The following is an 18964-nucleotide window of genomic DNA, read 5'->3' as shown; positions in this document are numbered from 1 at the left end:
GAGGGATTATGGGAGGGAGATCATGGTCCCCTTTCCAGGGAAGATACGGCCATGGGGAGCACAACTTAAGGTAAGGGAATGGTCTCGATGCCACATGGCAAGTTTGGTCTAGATCCGGTTGTTGGTTTCTGAGAAGATTTTTGATAAATACCAATCTTTGGGGCAAAACTCAGCTTTTACCCTCTTAAATTGGGCAGATTTGCATGGGGAGCACAATCCTATGAGACCTCACTGTCCTGATGCATCATCGTATCAAATTTGGTCCATGTCAGTCGGGTGGTTTGTCAGATGTTTTAGTCAAATGTTAACAGACGCATGTACGGACAGATACCGGGACCCACTCCATGAGTTTATTTCAGAGAAATACCTGAACTAGAACGGCACTTAATAGAACGCATATCTCCACCAAGCTGAACAGTTTGGGCCAAATTTACGAAAGGCGTTTAAATTAATTTTAGAATCACTACAGTTTACATTATTGCGGTTTATGTACTGCAGTAAGGATTGTCGGTAACTGAAGTGGTTACAGTTCTAATTACAGTAATCTGCAGTGAATAACTCCTCAACCCTTAACTCTGACCCCCTTGGATTTTCGGCTCCCCACCCTAGACTCCCTGAAAAATCCGGCCGCTCAGGTACATGGAGGTACATATGGTCTGAGTCGTCCCTGACCATGTTCTTGATGAATGGATGTGTGCACCTGTGGTGACAGCCCAGGGAGCTCTATAGCCCAGTGCCTGGTTCCAACTGCAAAAGGTTCTGGTGGTTCCACAATGGTGTGGGGAACTTTTCCTGGAATGACCTGACTCCACTCATTCCATTGAAAGACAGGGTTGATGCAGCATGCCATGTTACCATCCTGAGTGATCATCTGCATTCCATGATGCAGCATTTCTTTCCTGCTGGGAGGAGAGCCTTTCAGGATGACAATGCTAGTCCACAGGAAACATGTTGACACCATGTGGTTTGAGGAGCACATGAACGAAGTTACCCATATTCCATGGCCCTCCCACTCGCCAGACATTAATCCCAGAGTATTTGTGTGACTGTCTGGAGAGGCACCTAAGACAGCAGTTTCCGCATGCATCCAACCGATGTGAATTGGAGAATTTCCTTGTGGAAGAATGGTACCGCAATCTTGCAGAACAGTTCCAGACCCTTATTTATTCCATGCCACATAATATCCATGCTGTCCTGGATGCACGTGGTGGCCCAACACACTACTAAAAGTGACATTGGTTGGCGTTTCCATTTATTTTTTGTCCACTACCTAAAGAAATCAGCAAATATCACTGCAGTACACAAACCTGCTGCAAAAACATTCTCTTAAATACAGGCCCATTAGCTTTCTTCCAACTGTAAGCAGTCATGTATCTGTCATTGCAATTGACATGCAATTCTTCCTTTTCTCCAACCACCTAATCTCAGTTTGTATAATTAGTTTGGAATGGATTCATACCCCGTCACTTCACCCTGGACATGCTGCTTCAACGCATGGAGGCCCTCAATCTCAGACATGAGACCAGGGTCGTCACTGGACACATCTCAAACATTTTACAAAGTCTGACTCCCACATTGCTCTCCAAATTATCTGCCGACGGTGTCCAAGACTACATCTTCTCGTAGTTTACAGTGTTCCTCCACTCAGTCAGCACGTAGCTCTCAACGAATGCTCTCACCTCCTTTCCCTGTTTGAGTGCCCCCAAGGAATTGTTTTATGCTCACTCCTGTTCCTCAGTCATCAACTATCTTTCCAATTTCCCAGAAAATCCTGCTCATTTGTTTGCTGATGGATGACTCAACCCTCTGCCATAGCATCTTTCATCCTTCAGATAAACAGGCAGCAGCCTCTTCCCTCTCTACAGACATTTGATCAAATTGGCAGCTAATCCAATACTTGCAATATCTTTCAACCCTCAAACTTACTCTGTCTCCAAGAGCACTCTGTGGCATACCCTCCCATCTACTTCAACAGACCTCTTGAAGAAGTCACTCAAACGATTGACTAATGAGACTCACCATCAGCCATAATCTTTATTGGTCAAACCATAATCCAAGTTGGCTTCCAAAGTATGCCACCAACTGGACATCCTCTGTCATGCAATGACTTTCTTTGGCAAATATGAACTATTATTTACTCACAAGGCCTTCATCCACAGCTCAAGGGAGTACTACTCTCCCCTTTGACCTTGCACTTCCTGATGCCATGGAAAAACAAAGCCCTCAAAATCATTGGAATCTCCCACAATTAAACGGAGTTTCTGGGCCTGTTGGAGATGGGCTCAAGTACAGCTGAATTAACCATTGTTAATTCATGACAATTTCTGGATACACTGGTAAATCCTGTTCCTCTCACATCGCAGACAGCTTGGTGGCCTCTGTCTTCTACCGCATCCTTTCAGGTTTGCACCTTCTACATTTTCCTTGCTCTGTTCACCTCCACTTATTTGTTACTCTTTTCTCTCACCTACTGAACCAACTTTCTCAGTCTGTTCAATCCCATTCTTCTTTCCGGGGCTTCAAGATGGTTGCTTCCCACTATCTTAGGTCATCCCCATCAATACTCATGATCTTTTCTACCCTCAACCTGCACCAAGCCTACCCCTTCTTTTCCATGTTAGTGCTTTTACCCCCTCTGCCTTGTTTTTGTTCCATTTCTGTTTCATCCCATGTTTTCCTCTTCCTGCTGTTTGACCTTGTTCATCCCCCTCTGTCTCCCTACCCCTGATCTTCCATGTCCCTCCTCCATTTCCACTGTTCATTCTAGTCTGTTCTGTGTTCTCGCTGTTCCAGGAGTCTCCACTTTGTGAACAAAAAAAAACAAATTTAAAAGTTATGGTTTGGTGAACATTTCCACCATTTTTATTTAAAAGAAAACTTGGGAAGCTTGCATGAAGCTTAAAAAAAAATTAACAAAGAAAATACAAATGCAGCACAAAAATTTTCAATGACTGCAGTGGGTATTAATCAAATTAAAGTAATAATGGTACATTTGGAATATAAACAAGAAAATGGGAAGGAGGAAAGAACCAACGGTGGGAACGCATTTGCACCAGAATGATGGTTGTTTGGGCAGAATGCAAGAAGTTCACCAGAATGATTCCCAGAGATAGGCTCAAGTACAACTGAGTTAACCATAGTTGATAATTTGTAGGAATTTCTGCATATATTGGGAAATATTTTTTCTCTAAAGGCATCAGCTGTGATGTTAGGATGATTTTCCATGCCAACAACAACTGCACATAACAAGGAATTAGCAGTGTGATTGCATAAATAAAAAAATAAAAAGGACTACTCAACATGTAACTTATCTGGGCCCTGGCCTAATTTTGTAACCCAAATTTGGTGGCATTCTGACTTTGGGGGGGGGGGGGGGGTTTGAGAAGAAGACTTTTGAAGGAATTTACTAAGTAGGCCATTTTGACGTAGTCACGTGTCAAACGAGCTTTGCAATTCTCCCTGTTACCAGTCAGGAGAGGAACATTGCTGCCAAATTTGAGCCGGATGGGCCCAGAGATTTGGCCAGAGAAGTCAAAATATGAGACGGACGGTGCGCGATGATAATACCTTAACTGGAATTTAAATTCCAGACAAGCTAAAAACAGAAAACAAGACAGCATCAAATGGAGAACCTTGTCAGGGTGTATAGAGTACAGTTCATATGAACGATCTATATTAAAATAGACTTGCACTGAGACCAATTACAATAGCATCTCCCATCCGTTTGGAAACTGATGAGGCTGGTTAAGAAAAAAGTTGATCATCATTATTGATGCCTTGTGAGAGAGGAAGGGAGAATAAACTTTATTTAGGTCAACTGTGGAACTACCTCACCCACAACATACACTGTACCTTTTAGGAGACATTTTTAATATGGATACATCTCTCTCTCCCCCAATCAAAGCTCGAATTTCAGAAAACAAAAAAAAATTCCTATCCAAACACGAGCACCTTACTTTATTTCACAATAGACTCATCAAACCACTGCCCTTGTTTCTTTTTTTTTCACAAGAATGATTGTGCTGGTAAATATGCTTCGATCGAGCCATAGGGCAAAGCCTGAAATAACCGCAGAGCAGGGCCAACTGAATTGAAATACGGAGCACCACCCAGACTGCCTCACTTCTTGCGTCCACCTCGCTCCTTCAGAGCCAAATGTACCAACGAACCTTGGTTCATGTTGTAGAATGCCAAAGAGTTTGAATCCTTGATGAAAATGCCCTGTGGGAAAATGAACCGAAACAAAAAGAAGTGACAAGCTTGGTTTTGCTCACATTATTACACATATCTCAAACAGGTCAGGTTTAAAAACCCAGTAACAAAAGAAAGAACAAAAAGGACTTTAACAAAGGATCAAACATCCAGTAAGCTGCTGACCAAAAAAGGTGTCTATTACACACCTCGTAGACAAATATTCACAATCAAATATGTGCCAGGGAACAATTTTATATCAACATGACATGTCCACCCTTTGGACAAAGGGCAAACACCATTGGCTATTGGGGTAAAGGTACAAGGGGTGTAGCTCGGCTGTATGATGTTTCATGGCGTAGAGAGGTCATCGTAAGGTATGCCAATGAACGCAGGCAGACTTGTGTTCAGATCCTACACATAAGCTCAATAGACTTGCTCTGTGCATGTTGCCCAATGTATGCCCACTTTAGATAAAGGAATCTCAGGAAGACAACAGTGTGTTTTGTTCTCGAACGAGTTCTCACGACGCGAGACAGTGTGCAAGAACATGTGCAAGCAGCATTGCTTATTGGTCATCCCCTTTGATGACCATGGTGCGGTGCACCATGAATGCACCGCCACTGAGGCAGTGAGCAAAGGCGTGCCAGTGGCAAATGGGAAAACATTTCCTTACCTCATATTGTAGCTTCTGCTTTCCAGCTGGCATCCCAGTTGCTTCGTGGATTTTTGCCTTGATGACAGACACCTGCAGAGGTCAAAATGAAAAATAAATTGGTAGTGTGGGAAAGTTAGAACGAGCAGAAATTAAAACTTGACAAATTCCTGCATAAACAGGTCTATGGTCACAGACCTGATCGGTGAGAGGCAGGGTGAACGTCAGGGTCTGTCCAGTCAACTTCCATTCAGACTTGTCCTGCATGGTTGGCACCTGTACCTTGAAAGTGACTGGGCCCTACACGGCAAGGGGATGGTGGAAAATCAAAACACATCAATATATATATATATTTTTTTTAGCTCAAAGCTGGCTCTCAAAGAGGGAGACCACCTGGAGTGGCTCCTTGTGTTTACCTTGGCCTGACGTAGGAACTCCTCTTCTGGTATCAGGTTATCTTCAGACTTGAGTTTCTTTGCAGCAGGTTCATCCTCTGAAGGAAGTGGTGGTCGAGTGCCAGGGATGGCAGGCATACCAGGTCCTGGCTGCCCAGCCACAAACACTACCAAAGGTACAAAACAAATTGCACATCACAATACTCAACTCGTACTATGACAAGTCAACGATGTGACGGATTAAAGCATGTGGTATGAGAACAACTGGCACTGTGCCCACACATACCCATAGGTGGTGGGCGGACAGACATTCCAGGAGGTGGCATGGGCATGACAGAGATGCGAGAGGGCGTAGAAAGCATAGGTGGCGGCAAGGGTGTTGCGATAATCGGCCCAGGTGCTAGGCGGATAACTGGGGGCATAGATGGCCGTGGTAGTAGTGGAACGCTCTGCATCATTGGTGGACGCGACACTGGCAAAGTAGCCTGGGAGTTTGAGGGTCATAGCATTAAAAAAACAAAATTATGAACGAGAGAGAGAGGGAGAGTTGTTGGTTGTTATATCTATATGTGGGTTTCAGAAGGTGGAAAGGCATCCTCGCAGATCTCAAAGTATCCACCTCCGTGTGTGTGTGTGTGTGTGTGTGTGTGTGTGTGTGTGTGTGTGTGTGTGTGTGTGTGTGTAAGTATGGGAAGAACAACCTGACCATACAAACTTTATACACACACCTGCATAGGCCGAGGCATGGAAGGTGGCACAGATGATGCAAGAGAGCTCAAGATGGACAAAGAAGGCTTATTGATCAGAGGCATGGAAAGAGAGGAAAGTGTTGTTGAAGGCTTGCTGGGTCCAATCTTGTCCTTGGCTTCCTCGTCACCAACAAGTCCTTTGGCTTTGTGTATGGCCTCGATCTGCTCCTGCAGTGAAATGCTGGCCTGTGCAGCTTGCTGCGTGCGTGCCATGCTGCCTGTGTGTCCATCCCATGTCACCTACAGACAGAGCCACAGGAATGTGGTAGTAAGTGATGTGAGACTATCTCCACCAATATTGAATAGTCACCAGAAAGTGTTCCCACGGACCGAGTGGTTTGTCAGCCCCAGTGACATGACATTCACATAAAAGACAAACACACAAACCCCACCTTGTCTTCTGGCTTTTCAATCTCCTCTTCACCAATCTTCTTGCCAATAGCAGTTTCTTCAACACCAAAAATGTCTGTTCGGCGTTCTGCAAGTTGCTTCAAGCTGCTCTCGATGTCCCGGCCTGGGAGAGAAAGGAAAAATACAATTAGACGATGTGCAGCAGTCAATGTTTGTAACCGGCATGATGAGAATCGCAATTAAAAATGATCAATTACAATTAATACATCCAATGTTTGGCAATTATCTATGACATTAACTTAGAAAAGCAAAGGCAATTACATGCTCAAGTATCGAACAAATTACATCCCATAAATGCATCAATCAAAACAAAGACCAATTACTGCACCGTTGTCCCAAGAAGGAAGCCAGACATCACTCTCTCACACACACACGCACGCACGCACACACACACTTATTATATTGTAACATGTAGTTGGGTGTTCATTATTACAAAATGAAACTCGAGCGAAGTCGATGGTGCGCCATCGCAAATCCCCACGTTTACCACCAAAAGCAAAGTTGAAAGATGGCAAACAGTTCCACCAGGAATGACACAATATATCAAGTTTTGAGTTTAAAAAAATCTTTTGTTTTAACCCATGACCCTAAGTCTCCATCCCCTTGGCCATGAACCGGGCAGGTCAAATCCCAAAATAATTACAGATTTCATGCGTCTTTCAATGTTGATTGCACACATAAATCTTCATTTGAAATTTTAAAAAAGTTTAAAAATGCACCCATCATTGCATTTGTTTGGCATTTAACCTTTTAACCCCACCCCAGGGCGACAGAGGTAAGGTCAGAACCAGGTGCTCAGGTGGTGGGCCTAAAAATGATACTGCTCTTGCACCTTCTCACCATGTGGTCATCAGAGCTACCAAGTTTGGTGAACCCTGCACAACCATTTAAGAGCAGATAGCATGACGGACGGACAGAAGGAACAGGAGCAGATTACAATATTCCCCCGGTTTTTTTTATTTCCAAAAGCGTGGGGATAATAATTGGAGCATGTTCACTGATGTTTTAGTTTTTCCTTTAAAATTGTTGTATTTCTTTGCCATCTATTTCTTTTTCTTTTAGCAGAGACAGCAAACAGTGTCCTGGCAACATCCGACTGATGAAACTGTTCAACATTCCAAAGATTCACGGCCTAAGTTAGAGAAGTATGCAACTGATGACCCGAGAAAAAGTCAAGTGACATATGCCCTCAACATGCTTATCACTCAGGTCAGGTCAGGTATGGGAGCATGTGCCAGAACAGCGCGTCGCTGTGTCCACTTTCCGCCGGTACTCCAGGGGCCTCCGTCTGGCCATCCCCCAGGCAGATGCCAGGCCCATCCCCATCTCCTTGAGATGATGGTCAACCTGCTGCAACCATGAGGCACGTGGTCGGCCCACTGGCCTCCTCCACTCATGAGACTCCCTCGCTGAGAGAATCTGGTGAGCAGGATCAGCGTCAGGAAAACGAGCCACATGTCCATACAGCCGCAGCTGACGCTCACGGACTATGCAGGTAACAAATCTCATCCGAGTCTCTCTCAGCAACCGCTCGTTGGACACAAAATCCGACCAGCGATAGCCAAGGATTCTCCGAAGAGACCTGGTACCAAAGGAATTAAGTCTCCGTCTCAGATCCTTGGTCAAAGTCCAAGTCTCGCACCCATAGAGCAAGACTGGAAGTACCAAGGACCTGAAGACTCGGACTTTCGTCCTCCCGCACAGGTACCGGCAGCGCCACACCCCATGATCCAGTGAATCCATGACTCCCCAGGCCCGACCCAGACGTCTATTGACCTCCGGCTCACAACCTGCGGAGACATGAATATCACTGCCAAGGTAAGTGAATCTATCCACGACCTCAACATCCTCACCACAAACAGACACAGACAGGACAGCAGCATCCAAGATGTCACCGAAAGCCTGGATCTTTGTTTTGACCCAAGAAATCCGTAATCCCAACGGCTCCGACTCCTCATTCAGCACCTCGAGGGCCCCCAAGAGGATGTCTAAAGTCTCCGCAAAGATGACTGCATCATCTGCAAAATCAAGGTCCGAGATCTTGACATTGCCAAACGATGCACCGCAACTTGATCTCTCCGACATCCTCCCAAAAATCCAGTCCATACAAGTGCTGAAAAGTGTGGGGGCAAGTACACATCCCTGACGAACTCCAGTAACAACTGGAAATAAGTCAGAGGCGGTACCACCACACTTCACAGCACTCTCAGTACCAGAGTAGAGTTCAGACATCAGATCGATCAGTTTCGGTGGCACCCCACGAAGACCAAGAATCCTCCAGAGGACATCCCGATTCACTGAATCGAACGCTTTACAGAGATCAACATAGGCTGCAAGCAGCCCCTGCCGAAACTCTCGTCTGCGTTCAGTGAGGACACGAAGAGCAAGGATACGGTCAATCGTTGACCTCTTTGGTGTAAAGCCTGACTGCTCTGGACGCTGGTGCTCAAGCAGATGGTGGCGAACCCTATCAAGAATTATCCGAGCAAAGACCTTGCCCGGCACTGAGAGCAGCGTCACCCCTCGGTAGTTGTTGCAGTCTTGGCGATCACCCTTCCCTTTCCAGAGAGGGACAACAAGGCCCCTCTTCCAGTCAGTTGGGATGATGCCTGTGTTCCAGGCAGAGCACAAAACTGCATGCAACGACGCGAGTGCAGCATTTCCACCAGCCTTGAGAAGTTCAGCATGGATGCCACAGATCCCTGGAGCTTTGCCCCGTTTCAACTGGTTCACCGCAGCCCGTGTTTCCACAAGCGATGGTGGACCACAGTTGATTCGAGGGTCAGCAACAGGGATTGTAACACCCTTGACGTCCAACTCGACAGCTGGGGGATCAGCCTGGTACAACCGCTCAAAGTAACCGGCCCAGCGGGCCTTCACTTCAGACTCCTCTGTCAAGAGCCTACCACTCTTTGCTCGAACTGCAGTGCTCCGAGGGATGGGCTTGGATGAACGTAATGCGCGAATTCCCCTGTAAGCGGGACGAGAATCACCTGTCCACAGGTGATGCTCTACCCCCTCACAGATTCCTCGCACATAGGCCTCCTTGTCCACCCTCAGTGCACGTACAGTTTTACGCCTCAGCTCCCTGAACAGCTCAGCTCTGCCATTCAGCCTGGCCCTGGGACTCTGGTCAATGGTATCCAGTGTCCCTTGAGAGACAAAATTCTTCTTTGCCCTGCGGTGAGCTCCAAGGCATCCACCGGCAACATCAAGGACGGTGGTCTTGAAGGTGCTCCACAACTCTTCAGGACCCCCCAAAGCACCCAGACACCCCAAGTGTCCACTCAGCCTGTTCGCAAACTCCTCAGCTACTCTCTCATCCCTGAGCTTGGCAACATCCAGCCTAGGCTGGGATGGTACCATTCTCCAGGATTTAAGGTGCAGCTTTAGAGTTGCTACAACAAGCCTGTGGTCAGTATTGAGGAACTGAGCACTCCGGTAGACCCTGCAGTTCTGGATCATCCTCCAACGACCGTCAATGAGGACATGGTCAATCTCCTTTGCCACACCGCCAGCGTTGGAATACCAAGTCCAGCGATGAGCTTGCGGGCGCTGAAACCATGAACCAGCCACCCTAAGTCCATGACTTCTTGCAAAGTCAAGGAACTTAGTGCTATTCTGGTTCATAGTTCCTGACCCATGGGGACCAACACACACCTCATAACCATCCCTATCAGTTCCAGTCGATGCATTGAAATCCCCCAAGACTAGAAGTGTATCTCGTCTGGGGCACTGATCAACCACAGACTCGAGTGTGGCGTAGAATGCATCCTTCACGGTAAGATCACTCGCCTCAGTCGGAGCATAAATAGAGACCAGGGAAATGACACCTAAGGAGTGACGAATCCTTAATCTCATAATACGCTCGTTGACCGGTGTTACCTCAATTATCATTGGGGTCAGCTTATTGGCCACAGCTACAGCAACTCCTTGGGTATGGTAACCATCAGAGCGACCAGACCAATAGTAGGTGTAACCACCCACCATTATCTCGCCGCAATCCGGTCTCCGAACCTCAGAGAGAGCTGCAATCCCGATGTCCAAACGCTTGAGCTCAGATGATAACAGAGACAGGTGATCATCCTCTCTTAGGGATAGGACATTCCAGGCACCCACCCGAAGGGACCGCCTCAGGTTAACCCAAGGAGACCGCCGTCTGGTGGACGACACCTCAGCACCACTCCGACACACTCTCCCGCAATCTGACCCAGGGATGTTACCCCGTGGTTTCCCTCCTATCAAAGATTGGGGGTCCCGAAGGCTTTGCCCCAATCCCATCATCCGGTGAGCTGCCCTGCGAAGGGAAGCTGCACAGGAGGTACTCCCACGGAGTGGGTTTTCAGATTTTTTTGCGTTTTTGCGTTTTGCGGAATGAAGCGTTTTACGGTGGCTGGAGTGCAAATCCTGCCACCAACCTCCTAATAAGAAGTAACCCAACTGCAGGAGGACGTCCGCAGACACAGTTGGGCACTAGATATGGATGGCCGTTGGCTCACAAGGAGCTCCTCCGCCCTTTGACAGGTTTTGTTTTTAATCCTGCTGGGTGTCCATATCCAAACACCCTCCTCACCAGAAAACCTGGTGGGGGAGACGGTTTAGTCGCCGACAACCCGACCATGGAACAGGTTAGTACAGGTTTACATGGTACCTGTAGCAGGTCACAGATCGAACCTGACCTGACATGATCTGCCAAGACCGAACTGCCAAGACCGAACCTGACTTATCACTGGAAGCATGATTTCCTTAACATATGGATGTGTGCGGTGATTAAGCTCTCCCAGAACATAATGTTCAAATAATCCACAACTTGTGATGAAGGATTAATTCAAGGAGACAACTACAATTATCATTTTGAAAGACTGCCAAGACCAAAAGGTTTGCCAGAAGGCAAGCTCATGTATCAGACCTTTTAGAGCAGTGGTTTTCAAACTTTTTTTTAGTGGCGACCCAATTTCAGAACCTCTCTACATCACGCGACCTAAAAGATTCAAAACCCAATTCATAATATATAAGATAAGATTTCACATGACACAAGAAAATTTACTGTTTACTTTATTCACCATCGTCATGTTTTCATAGACGAGTAAACGGAGAATGGCCGACAGTATCCAAATAGTACAGTTGAACGTTTCAGAAGTTTAGTCCGAATGACATTTAGATATATCAGTGAGAAGGATGAGCCTGTTTTTCAGAAACCAACTTCTCTATTCGTGGAGAAGTAGATGACAATGCCAGGATCATATCATGCTCCATTTCTAGGCGATTTCTGTACTTTGTTTTAATCATCACCATGGTGAAGAACGACTGCTCACGAAAGTATGATGAAGGATATGGCATGAGAACCTTAATGGCGCGCCGTGACAGGGTTGGGTACGACGGCAGCATTTTGCATCAGAATGTCGACAACGAATTCGTCCGCGCAAGAGCCTGCGCTCCTGAATCCTGCTGGAGCTGTACAAGCTCTTCCTGTGCTGTATCATCTTCATCAGCAATCGAGTCCAGTGGAGCCGTGAAAGGGTCCAGAACCACAGAAAAGGACTGCACATCCAGCTCAGGGAAATAGTGCTCGAACTGTTCAATGAGCGACCGAAGGTGACGTGCTATCTCCCCAGAAAGACTGTCGAGCTCAGTATCATCGTACTGGCAGGTCGTTAGATGCTCCACCAGACGGGGAAAAAGGCTGAAGCGCTTAACAGTTGCTTTGTCTGCCAGTAATTTTAGAGTCGCCAGAAATCCGCTCATTTTGTCGTGAAAAATCATGAGGTTGGCATCTTTGCCTTGGAGGGAGCGGTTGAGGACATTGAGACGTTCAAAGATGTCAACAGCCAAGAATCTGACTCAAGCAACGCTACCCATGCCGTTTTCCCTCGTGTGCATAGGAACTCCTTCAGTTCATCTTTGAGCTCGTAAACGCGCAGAAGAAGGTTTCCTCGAGATAACCATCTGACTTGAGTGTAGAGTAGTAAATTCATATGGTCGGCGTCCATCTCCTGGCAGAAGAGCCTGAATAACCTAGTGTTGAGGGCGCTCGATTTGATGTGATTCACCATTTTTACGACTTCTGAGAGCACGCTCTGCAAGGTTTCTGGCAAAGTACGAGAGGCGAGCGCTTCTCGGTGAATCATGCAGTGTACCATGGAGGTCTGAGGAGCCACCTCAAGCAATTTAGCCTTGAATCCAGAACGCACTCCGAAGATTGCTGGCGCGCCGTCTGTTGTAGAACCGAGCAACTTTCCGAAGTCCAGATCTTGGTCACGATAAAACTGCTCTACTTTTCCAAAAATGTCCTCGCCTTTGGTGGTGGCCTCCAATGGTTTGATGAGCAGAGGCTCATCGACAAAGTTATCAGCCTTGATGAAGCGGACCCAGACGATGAGTTGCGCGTACGATGCGATATCAGTGGACTCGTCCAACTGTATGGCGTGCCACGGCGATTCCTTGATCTTCTGTACGACCTGAGCCGTTACGTCCAGACTCATATCTTCAATTCTGCGTTGGATGGTGTTGTCGGAGAGGGTTATAACTGCCAATTTCTTCACTGCTTCCTCCCCAAACATCAAAGATACCATGTCCTTTGCATATGGCAGCACGAGTTCTTCCACAATGGAGTGAGGCTTTTTAGTCTTGGCAACATGGAGCGACACTCGATACGAGGCCTCTAATGCCCGAGAATTGGTCTGATGTTGGAATTGGAATTGGCATGTACCCTCTCTGTCAAGACGCGTATTCTTGAGTGCAAGAAGTTTCCTCTCAAAGAAAGCTCTCTCCTTACCCTGATAAGGCGCATGTTTTGTAGTCAAATGCCTCTGCAACTTATTTTGTTTCATATACTCCGTAGAAAGCACTTCGAAACAAATCACACACTGAGGCCTCTGTGCCCCACTTTTATCCACCACGTAGTAAAATCCAAGGTCCAGAAATTTATCCTGGTAAGAACGTTCTTGAGATTTGCTGGAGGCCGGTGCTGCCATCACAAATAAGGTCTCGAGTCGTATGTGGAGACGTGAATGCTGTAGACGTTAATGATAGAGTCAGAGTCTGAGTCTGTGGATCAAACCACTAATTTCCCGCCAAAATGAACCGCCCTTCAGCGAGCCCGCGCATCGGCTGGATCCCATTCCAAGCGTCATGTTGCGCCGGTTCCCATACTTTGAACGAACCGTTTATATTACATCCCGTAAAAGCGAACACCGATCGAAAATAGACAATATTTTTTGCTGCAAGCGGACGCCCGCGACCCCACGAAATTTGCTCGGTGACCCCACTTGGCGTCGCGCCCCCGGGTTTGAAAAACCAAGTTTTAGAGGGAGGACAAGCACGACAAGCAGCAAACATCACAAAATATCATTCGCAGCTTAAAAGGATGCTTTGCGTTTGGAGTGTGCTCCAGGACAAGTTGTACAAACTTGAAGCGACAGCCCCACTATGTCAGTCAAATAATATTTTGCATGATGTTGCAAAGACTAACTCCTTTTAAAGCAGCTACTTATCCGATCCAGCAGGAAAACTTGACAGCCAGTCTTGTGGTTCCCTCTATGCAAGGCCCGAAGCATTCAAATTAAGCACTTTGATTGCAAGTACCACTACCGCAACCCTTAAGTGCTCGGTGGACTGATGACGCACACCCATATCACAAGACCGAAGGTTGAAGCTGCAGCGGTGTAACAATTATGGATTTCATCCTCTTAAAGCTCAACTACATACAAATAAAGATTAGTCATGCAAGTTCGACGACTGTAATAACATGGAAAACAGCGAGCCAAAACCCTCCAGAAGAGCAGCAAGTTGATCAGCTTCATAACAGCCAAAGAGAAGCAAAACTAATTTCCAACAACAAAAGCAATATCTGACCTCTGTAATATCTGACCCAACCATGTCACCCCAGACAATGCAGACCACCTCCCTGTACCAACTTCCTCACTATGGCAAAGTTGGCTGTTAAGTACACGAGGCTCGTCTGTCACAATATAAGGCCTGATTAGTATTGCAGACAAGATAGGTCATTCATTTAGACACGTTGCTTGAATGAGACAGAGAGTACATGAGACATAACCAAAATTGATAAGTTTCCAACACCGACATAAGTAAAGTAACGGCACGACACAAACACATTTATTGACAACTAGCAAATACAACCTGTCACTTTGCTGACAGGAATACAAAAGGGGGGAGGGAGAAATAGAGGAGGGAAGGGTGAGAGAGAGCAGAGAGAGAGGAGCGAGGAGGAGTGGGGGATCGAGGAGGGGTGGGGGAAGGGAAGACAGTGGGAGGTGAGAGAAAGGGAAGGCAGACATGCAGTGGAGCATTAATTACCGCCGGACATGTCCAGAGACAAAAACCACTCGGACGCGTCTGGAGCTGACGGGAGTCAAACACCGCTCGGACACGTCTGGAAAGAAACGCTGCCCAGGCACATCCAGAGACAAACCCGGTCCAGATATGTCCAGAGACAGAGAGAAGGGAAGGGAGAGTGAGAGGTGTGAGAGGAGGGTGGTGCACTGAATTGGGGGAGGGGGTAGTACCAGGATGGGACAGAAAGAGAGATAGAGATAGAGATAGAGATAGAGATAGAGATAGAGATAGAGATAGAGATAGAGATAGAGATAGAGATAGAGATAGAGATAGAGATAGAGATAGAGATAGAGATAGAGATAGAGATAGAGATAGAGAGAGAGATAGAGAGAGATAGATATGTGTATATATATATATGTATATATATATATATATATGTATATATATATATATATATATATATATATATATATATATATATATATATATATATATATATATATATATATATATATATATATATATATATATATATATATATATATATATATACGCTTTACGAACAACACACACACACACACACACACACACACACACACACACACACACACACACACACACACACACACACACACACACACACACACACACACACACACACACAACACGGCTGATATCGGCAACAACCCAAAAACCATAAGTACCTTTCACCACAAAACAACATTGCATTGATATAGATGTTTCAGGGATAGGTTCACAAACATTAATGTATATAAACAGCAGCGTGTGACAGGTAGGGGGAAAAAAGGCTCAGAAAATTAGAAAACATAAATACAGCAAACGGCTTGTCGTGCGATGGAGCACGAACCACTCGCTCAGGGCGAAGGAGCACGAAACACTCGCTCAGGGCGACGGAGCACGAACCACTCGCTCAGGGCGACGGAGCATGAACCACTCGCTCAGGGCGACGGAGCACGAACCACTCGCTCAGGGCGACGGAGCACGAACCACTCGCTCAGGGCGACGGAGCACGAACCACTCGCTCAGGGCGACGGAGCACGAACCACTCGCTCAGGGCGACGGAGCACGAACCACTCGCTCAGGGCGAAGGAGCACGAACCACTCGATCAGGGCGACGGAGCACGAACCACTCGCTCAGGGCGACGGAGCACGAACCACTCGCTCAGGGCGACGGAGCACGAACCACTCGCTCAGGGCGACGGAGCACGAACCACTCGCTCAGGGCGACGGAGCACGAACCATTCGCTCAGGGCGACGGAGCACGAACCACTCACTCTGAAATCATGTGGCAGGCAAAAGCGTCCTCAGTGAGTGAACGATTCTCTCGGAAGGACGTCGCGCGAAACCGCTCTCGACTGTAAGGCGTTTGGCAAGTGGCTTAAGCACTCATGTGAGCATTGCAATTAAATGGTTGATAAGGAACGGTTGGCCAGGCTGTCACTGCATATCATAAAGGATCCCTTTAACTTTAAAGCCATTCTTTCCTGCGCATGCAGCAGTTAATGACATAAAATTAATTTGTTCAAATAATGACTTTATCCACAAGAGTTGCAGCTTAATGCAGAACAACCCTAGAGACATCGCAAAGTTCAATCACCCATGAAATAAACATTGCAGATAATCAACCATCGTGCCGGCTCGTCTGTGCACACGTCACGTGGTACATCATTTCAGGGTTATAACCCGTTATAACTTATTTTTAAAACGTCCGTTTTTTTTTTTTTTTTTACCAGATTTCCTTTGATTCAATGTAGAATACCTCGCGAAACCTCCAAAAATATAGACAGATCTGGCAGACGCCATGGATAGACAGTCCCTCTGGGGGAAAATATGTGAGGTCTAGCAGTGAATGCATTAAATCATATAGCTTAATGAAGCTGGTTAATTTTGGCACGTTCCTAAAATTTTTGTTCACTTAATATAATTCTCCAAACAGTAGAAAAAGATAAGTTTAATGCTTTGGAAATTATACATTTTCTTGTGTATCTATGGAGGAGGGAAAATAGCCTTGCTTGCTTAAAGTAAATAGGTGTATCGGCTTTGTTATAAGACTCGTTATTTCTTTAAATTATCAGATTTCACAACAGATTTCGACACTTATTTAGTCTGGACGATATCCGATCCTCAAAACCGAAATAATATTTTTATTGATATAGATGGACTTCAATTAGTGCGCGAGTAAATCGTGGAAAATGATATCATATAATGCATGATGTTTTGATATCAAAGGACGAATCTGTGTTTGTAACATTGCATAAAACTCTGGTCAGATCTCATCTGGAAAAAGCAACAGTAGTATGATCATCATATTTTGAAAAAGGACATAGCTGTGATTGAAAGTATGCAGAGAAGGGTGACCAAGAGCATTGTGGGAGCTAAAGAACTGGAGCATGAGGAATGGCTGAGAGCATTGGGCCTACCAATATTGGTATGTTGCCATGAACTTGCCAACATGGTGAAGTTGTTGAAAATAATGCATGGTTTTGATCGAGTAAACACACAGACAATACAGCTATCCGAGGTACAAAGCAACAGATGCCACAACTTAAAATTGAACAGAACACGTTGGCGGTGAAATCGTAGAACAAATCGTTTCTGTTTCAAGTAGTTAAAAACGAGAAATTTTTGGGAGTTTACCTTGAGCGAACACTTCCTCCTCGTTTTGCTTCTCACGCAGGCTTCGCTCCCGCTCCTGGATCCAGTGTGGGTCCAGCAGACCGATTCGCATGTGCTCCTGAATCTTGCCAGCCGGGATTCGCTCGCCCGTGATCGGTGACACAAAGAACTTGTCCACAGGTGGTGCAGGAACCAATGGCCGAGATGCTGTGACAAAATGAGATGGAGTGGGAAGGGGGCATTGGTTTCTGCAAGCAATGTTCCACTTTGTCAGTCCTAGATGTCCTACCAAATAGAGGCTTGATTCATTTTTCCTGTACTTTGACTCATATTGCAGAAAAAAAATGTGACAAGCAATCTTTCTAAAGTCCACAAGTGATGCCTATTCAACAAAGACAACATTTAGCATAAATGAAGAATAAAAACCAAACAGATTTGCAACAAACAAACAATCCTGTTTCTAGCAAATTGGCCAAATAAATGTTACCTTTGGGGTCATAGTCCTTGCGGATTACGACCTGGTCGGGTGTCGGTGGTAAAGGTGCCGGAAGAGAAGCATTATTCTTTGCAACAGCTGCTACTTCTTCCTCTTCTTCATCAGATCCCTACAGTATATGGAAGAGGGCAGAAGATTCGAGCGAATGAGCAAGCATCTTAAAGACAGCTGTTCACCACCATCTAAAATCTTGATCTTTTCTACCCTCGTTAACCCCTCCCACCCACCTCGTATCCCCAAGTCCACCTCTTTCCAAATTCCTAGTTTTGTTGTCCTTCACGCGAGATTCTTTCTGAATCCATATTGTCCTTCCCTACTAGGCTCTGTCGTTATCGATTTTTTTCCGATATCGATATACCAGTGGGCTCATACCGGTATATCTGTATTCATAACAATAATAATAATAATAATAATAATAATAATAATAATAATAATAGTAAAATTAATTTTTTTTTATACGCTTTTCCAAAAATAAATAATGGTCCAATATCCATGGCTCTTGGCGTACCTGATTCTTAGTGTCCCTGGTTCCTGGGGGTGACGACATGACATCGATTGGTGTTCAAGCCTGTTTGCGGGTGGGTGCATGGCGAGGCAGGGTGCTGACAGCGGACCAAAGCACGCTCACACATTTTTGGACACTTTATTTGACGCACGACTTCTGTCTTGGTAAGCTGAGACCGGATTTCTTTTCCCCTTGAATGATCTGCTGGGTACCTGTGTCGCGTGTTTAATTGTTAAGTAAGGCACAGTGATAATCATCTGCTCTTTGTCCATTTTTCTAAAAATGCCTGTTGAATTCTTTATTTGTTTCAGATTATTTTGATTGATTTGAATTCATTCATTTACACCACAAGGAAATAAAAAGTTCTTCAGTTTATTTACTTTTCTTAATAATAAATTCCCTGTTGACGTTTCAACCTGTCCGTCCTTGTTCCTCTCCTTCCATTGATCCAGCATTGTCCGAACCTAGATAGACTGGGAGGTAATTCCCAAATTAATTAACCGGTCATAGTTGGCATGCACCAGCAGTAAACGCTCGGCCGCCTTACTTAAGATCAAATCAAGATAAGATTGGTGTATTGCCAAGGGCACGCTCCCCGTTCAGAAAACCACGTGACCTCTCGTTAAACGG

The 18964-nt window shown here is 45.8% G+C and overlaps 1 protein-coding gene across 1 annotated transcript in view; it reads right to left on the bottom strand.

The window, feature by feature from the left end:
• Positions 1-2833: 2833 nt before the first annotated feature.
• SF3A1 (splicing factor 3a subunit 1) overlaps positions 2834-18964 on the bottom strand; it is a 73513-nt gene continuing 57382 nt past the window's right edge. Inside the window, exons 8-16 of the mRNA XM_085858634.1 lie at positions 17821-17938; positions 17355-17540; positions 6383-6504; positions 5970-6230; positions 5528-5726; positions 5263-5408; positions 5045-5146; positions 4868-4939; positions 2834-4221 (exon numbers count right to left, since the gene is read on the bottom strand). Coding sequence (XP_085714760.1) covers positions 4120-4221; positions 4868-4939; positions 5045-5146; positions 5263-5408; positions 5528-5726; positions 5970-6230; positions 6383-6504; positions 17355-17540; positions 17821-17938 — 1308 coding nt within the window. The 3' untranslated portion in view covers positions 2834-4119. The remainder of the gene's footprint in view (positions 4222-4867; positions 4940-5044; positions 5147-5262; positions 5409-5527; positions 5727-5969; positions 6231-6382; positions 6505-17354; positions 17541-17820; positions 17939-18964) is intronic.

This window comes from Eptatretus burgeri, chromosome 16, assembly GCF_056783735.1.
Source record: "Eptatretus burgeri isolate ZD-2024b chromosome 16, Ebu_testis_v1, whole genome shotgun sequence".
NCBI lineage: Eukaryota > Metazoa > Chordata > Myxini > Myxiniformes > Myxinidae > Eptatretus > Eptatretus burgeri.
This window is presented reverse-complemented; position numbering and strand designations above follow the sequence as displayed.